Source organism: Lepidothrix coronata, unplaced genomic scaffold (assembly GCF_001604755.1).
Source record: "Lepidothrix coronata isolate B3197 unplaced genomic scaffold, Lepidothrix_coronata-1.0 Scaffold281, whole genome shotgun sequence".
In the NCBI taxonomy this organism is placed as follows: Eukaryota; Metazoa; Chordata; class Aves; order Passeriformes; family Pipridae; genus Lepidothrix; species Lepidothrix coronata.
Genome location: NW_016690461.1, coordinates 140,364 through 145,645, shown reverse-complemented (window position 1 = coordinate 145,645; position 5,282 = coordinate 140,364). Strand labels below are relative to the sequence as shown.

Here is a 5,282-nt window from a genome sequence, read left to right as displayed (position 1 = left end):
GCTCAAGAATGACAAGGGTATTTGCGGTTTGCCGTGTGCATGGAGGGTCACTGGCTGCCCACGGGATACTAACCCCGAGCAGGGCCCCGGGCACAGAGCGAGCCACGGGGAGGGGCAGGGCTCGGCACGGCCCCGGGGTCACTAACGCGTGTCCTCGGGCACGGAGCACGGTGTGGCTTGTGGCACTTGTGGCACGGGCACTGCGAGCGGGGCTGCTGCACACGGAGGCTCGGGCAGAGCCGCCACGGGCCTGTCCTCGCTGCGTGTGGTGTCCCCGTGGTGTCCCCGTGGTGTCCCCGTGTCCGTCCGGCAGCGCCGGTGCTGTCCCTGCGCTCTGCCTGAAGTGTTGGGAACCCCGGGCACACCCCGGCACCTGCAGAGGGCTTTGCCAGGGCTTCTGTGTGCCGTGGGCACAGAGGCCCTTTCCAGAGCGGGAAACAGGACTGGATCCAGGTAATGGCTGCATGGGAGCATCCCGGCCACCTCCGAGGCCGGGGACACCCGGCTCTGCTTCGGTCACTCGCGTGGTTGGACACGGCTGTGCCAGGGGTCACAAGTGATGGTGGTGGCACTGCAGATGGTGGCCCTCTGGGCACCCAGAGGGGGGCATCAGGGTAATCCCAAATGATCCCTGTAGTGAAGCCATGGATGTGCAGCAGCCCCGAGGGCTCGGTGAGTGGGGCCTCAGTGCTGTGTGTCAAGGGTGCCTGTCACACTGGGCTGCTGCCACCCCAGGAGTGCCACCCACACTCCTCCTGGTGCCTCAGGCTGGAACTTCCTCAGGGGCTCAGCATTCCAGACCCCCCAGGCATCCATGGGGCTCCCACCATGGTGAGAGCCTGGGGGCAGGCTCTTGTGCCACCCTGCTGATGGTGTTTGGGGTGCCAAGACGGCTCCTGATGGCATTTGGGGCGCACCACTTAACTGGGCTGACTGGTGACTGCACTGGGAACCAGCAGCAAAGGCTGCACCAAAGCAGCTGCATCCCCTGGACCTGCCTGAGGTGGGAAGAGTGAGGTGTGTGTGTGTTCCTGCAGGGTCTGGAACAGAGTCCGACAGCGATGAATCTGTACCAGAGCTCGAAGAGCAAGACTCCACACAGGCCACGACACAGCAGGCGCAGGTAGGGCGGGTGGCACGTGCCCTCCGTGGTGGATCAGGATCCCTGTGGGTGCCTTCCTGTGTCACCTCGGGGTCGTCACGGCTCCCTGTTGTTGTCCCCCCCTGCAGCTCGCGGCAGCGGCCGAAATAGATGAAGAACCCGTCAGCAAAGCAAAACAGAGCCGGAGCGAGAAGAAAGCTCGGAAGGTGAGGTGGGGGTGGGCCTGACCTGTCCCTGCTGGGCAGCCCCAGGGCTGGAGGCTGTGCTGGGCACCTCACCGGTCCTGGGATTGCAGTGTTCACTCTGGCTGACACCCGGGAATGCTGCTCACTGAGGGCACGTTTCCGTGTGTATCCACACAGCGAGCGTTGGACCCGGGCTCTGGAGAGAGAAGTGGGCACATCCGGGCATCTGGAGCTCTTCCTTCCCTCGCTGACCTTCCCCTGGTGTTTTTCAGGCAATGTCCAAACTGGGCCTTCGCCAGGTGACAGGAGTCACCAGGGTCACCATCCGGAAATCCAAGAACATCCTGTTTGTCATCACAAAGCCAGACGTGTACAAGAGCCCGGCGTCAGACACCTACATTGTCTTTGGCGAGGCCAAGGTGAGCCCACCCTGGTAGCACCTGGGGGCCAGCAGGTTCCATGTTGTCACGTGTGCACTGTGTGGCTCCCACCGTGAGTCCCTGGGGACCGTGCCAAGGGCTGGTTTCCCGGCTGGGCCGTGTGGCAGAGCCGTGGGATGTGCTGGCACCACCCAGGACTGGCCTCAGCTCCGCTCCTTCCCTCCTGCAGATCGAAGACCTGTCCCAGCAGGCCCAGCTGGCAGCTGCCGAAAAGTTCAAAGTGCAAGGAGAACCTGTTTCAAACATCCAGGAAAACACACAGACCCCCACCGTGCAGGAGGAGAGCGAGGAAGAGGAGGTAACACCTTCCCCAGCCTGTCTGGGCGGGTCTGCTTTGGGATAATCTGGGGATTCCTTTCCTTCACCCATATCTTTGCCGTGGTGGCAAAGGGAGAGTGTGGAGTCCTCCCCCGGGGGTCTGTGCAGTGCAGGTCCGGCCTCCCAGCTCCCATCCCTGTGGGTGGAGCAGGAGCCTCCCCAATCCAGGCGGTCTCAGGCTGTGCCAGGCCCGGAGCTGGCGCCGATCCCGGGCTCTGTCTGTCCTGCAGGTTGACGAGACGGGTGTGGAGGTGAAAGACATCGAGCTGGTGATGTCGCAGGCGAACGTGTCGCGGGCGAAGGCCGTGCGAGCCCTCAAGAACAACAGCAACGACATCGTAAACGCGATAATGGTGAGTGTTTTGGGGTGTCCTGGGGGGCTCTGGGGGGGCTCCTGCTGGCTCCTGACCCCCCTTCTCCCCGCAGGAGCTGACGATGTAGCCGCCGGAGGGAGGAGCCTTTTTTGGTGTTTCAGAGAAGACTAAAATACAGCTAAATTTAAAATTTGTACTATTTCTATCGGTTAATAAAAGTTGTGGCTTATTGTTGGTGAAACACTCGCTGCTCCGTGGTGGTGGGTTGCTGCCCTCCCTTTCCTGGGAGCCCTGGCCCCAGGGTGGAGGCTTCCTCCCGGGAAGATCCCGGCCCTGATACCCCGTCCTGACACCACCTGCCTGTTCCCTCATTTCCTTCCTGCCCCAAAGGACGGCTGGACACGAGCCCGGGGCAGTGGCGTGCCGGGCTCAGTCACTGCAGGGTCTCACCTCCTTCATCCTCCCGGGGTCCCCTTCAAGGGGGGCTTCTCCTCATTCCCCTGCAGCGTGGGATGGATGGATGGGGGTGTCGTGGAAGAGGGAAAGGCTGTGGATGTGTCTGCCTGGATGCCAGTAAAGCCTTTGATACTGTCTGCCAGAGCATCTTCCTGGAAAAGCTGCAGCCCAGGACTGGGACACTCCTTGGGGTTAAAACCCACCCGGAGAGGGGTGGGGACACATTCCATGGGGCCATGTCAGGGTCACCTTCACCCATGATCTCAACAAGGGGATCAGTGGCACCTCAGTTCACAGACGACACCGAGTTGGGTGGGATGTGGGTGTGCTGGAGGGCAGGAAGGCTCTGCAGAGGGATCGGGACAGGCTGGATCCAAGGGCCGAGGCCAACGGTGGGAGGGTTAACAAGGCCAAGTGCCAAGTGCTGCCCTCGGGTCACACCATCCCCATGGAGCGCTTCAGCCTGGGGGAAGCAGCTGGAAAGCTGGGAAAGGCCCTGGGCGTGCTGGTGACAGTGGCTGGACATGAGCCCAGGTGTGCCCAGGTGTGCCCAGGTGGTCAAGGAGGCCATCGGCCCCTGGGCTGTGCCAGCCACGGTGTGGGCACAGGCCCAGGGCAGGGACTGTCCCCCTGTGCTGGCACTGCTGAGGCCCCTCCAGGGCTGTGCCCAGTTCTGGGCCCTCACGGCAAGAGAGACATTGAGGGGCTGGAGTGTGTCCAGAGCTGGGAACGGAGCTGGGGAAGGGGCTGGAGAACTGAGGGAGCTGGGGGGGCTCAGCCTGGAGAGGAGGAGGCTCAGGGGGCTCTCACTCTCGCTCTCACGGCCCCCCGAGAGGCGGCTGGAGCGGGGAGGGTCCGGGCTCTGAACGAGGCACAGGCCGCGTCCATTGGGGGGTCCCGGCCCCCCCCCCGGCTCCCTCCGGCCGCACTGCGCACGCGCGGCCAGAAGCTGCTGGAAGGCGCGGAAGGGCGGGGGAGGGGGGGCCGGCGCATGCGCGGCGCGGGCGCGGCGGCGCGAGGAGGCGGCGGCGGCGCGCGCGGGGATTTTGCTGCGTCACCACGGGCCGAGCGCGCGCGGGGCATTGTGGGAGCGAGGCCGCGCCGAGCCCCGAGCCCGCCCGGAGCCCCCGGAGCCGCCGCCGGAGCCCCCCCGGAGCGACCCCGGAACGACCCCCGCCCCGGAGCGACCCCCGGCACCGCCCGCGCGCCCGCAGCGCCGCCCGCAGCACCGCCCGCAGGAGCGCCCGCCGCAGCCGCCGCCAGCCGCCATGTGAGGCCCGGGGGGAGTGGGAGCGGCGCGGGCAAGGCCCCGCCGGGCCGCGGGCGCGGCGATGGGAGCCGCCGCCGAGCGCGGGGCTCCGCGCCGCGCGCTGACCTTGGGGCGGCCCCGGCGGGTTCCGTCCCGGTTGGTTTTGCCCCCGGTTGGTTTTGCCCCCGGTTTAACCGCGGTGGGTCCGGCCCCGGTTACCGGGCGAGGGCGGAGCGCCCGCGGTGGGTTTACCGGCGCGGCCCCGGAGTACCGCGGTGCGGGCAGGATGTCCCGCCCCCGCTCGGGGCTGCGCGGAATGAATGGGGCGGCGGGGGGTGTCGGGGGTCGCTGCGCGTTGCCCGGTGGGTTCGGTGGTCACCGGGCACCCGCCGGCCGGTAGCGGCCGAAACGGCGGAAAACTCCCGGTAAGTAGCGCGTGGAGCCGCCCGGAGCGCGCAGACGGGCGAATCTTGTTTACAAACTTCCACTTTTCCACTTAAAACCCATCGCTGGGTTTTGCCCCGTCCCTGGAATGTCCAAGGCCGGGCCGGACGGCGCTCGGAGCAGCCCGGGCTGCTGGAAGGTGTCCCTGCCCATGGCAGGGGTGCGACGGGAGGAGTTTTAAGGTCCCTTCCAACCCAGACCGTTCCACGATTCCGTGAAAGACCGAGGAATAGTGAGAAAGCCCCTCAGGAGCGGGTGGAAGTGCAGGAACCCGGCACGGAACCCCCCCGGTGCTGCCCGTGCCCGGCGCGGGTGAGGCGCTGGATCCTCTCCACGTGCATCCCGGGCGGGATCCCGCGCTCCCGGGGAGCCCTAATTAACTGCCTTCCTCGGGGCCCTCCTGGGGCCGCTTCAGCGACCCAAAAGCGGCGTGAGCTGCTCGTGGCAGAGCTCTGGCTCGGTGTGAGTGTTCCCTCAGAACGCGCGGGGAAGACGAGATGGAGTTTTTCATGTGCGGGACGACTTTTAAGAAGGAAATGTGGCCGTGGAAGGGAAGGGCTGTGCTGCCCCCGGAGCTGCCGTTCCCACACCTCCAGCGGCAGGACAAGGGGGAACGGCTTCAGACTGCCAGAGGGCAGGGGTAGGTGGGATACCGGGAAGAAATTCCTCCCTGTTCGGGTGCTGAAGCGCTGGAATGGATTTCCCAGAGGCTGCCCCATCCCTGGAAGTGTCCAAGGCCAGGTTGGACGGGGCTTGGAGCAACCTGGGCTAGTG

General features: G+C 65.8%; 2 protein-coding genes across 3 annotated transcripts in view; both read left to right on the top strand.

Moving 5' to 3' along the window:
- The window catches only part of NACA (nascent polypeptide-associated complex alpha subunit), an 8,961-nt gene extending 6,361 nt beyond the window's left edge, over positions 1 to 2,600 (top strand). Inside the window, exons 3-8 of the mRNA XM_017836654.1 lie at positions 1,038 to 1,123; positions 1,231 to 1,308; positions 1,560 to 1,706; positions 1,897 to 2,025; positions 2,276 to 2,398; positions 2,472 to 2,600. Of these exons, the coding sequence (XP_017692143.1) occupies positions 1,038 to 1,123; positions 1,231 to 1,308; positions 1,560 to 1,706; positions 1,897 to 2,025; positions 2,276 to 2,398; positions 2,472 to 2,486 (578 nt within the window). The 3' untranslated portion in view covers positions 2,487 to 2,600. The remainder of the gene's footprint in view (positions 1 to 1,037; positions 1,124 to 1,230; positions 1,309 to 1,559; positions 1,707 to 1,896; positions 2,026 to 2,275; positions 2,399 to 2,471) is intronic.
- Positions 2,601 to 4,026: 1,426 nt separating this feature from the next.
- Positions 4,027 to 5,282, top strand: part of PTGES3 (prostaglandin E synthase 3) — an 8,063-nt gene continuing 6,807 nt past the window's right edge. The window contains exon 1 of one of the 2 annotated variants that reach the window (XM_017836653.1): positions 4,027 to 4,085. In XM_017836653.1, the coding sequence (XP_017692142.1) occupies positions 4,084 to 4,085 (2 nt within the window). In that variant the 5' untranslated portion in view covers positions 4,027 to 4,083. Of the gene's footprint in view, positions 4,086 to 4,951; positions 5,149 to 5,282 lie in introns of those variants that run through there. The other variant, XM_017836652.1, reaches the window with a different exon arrangement.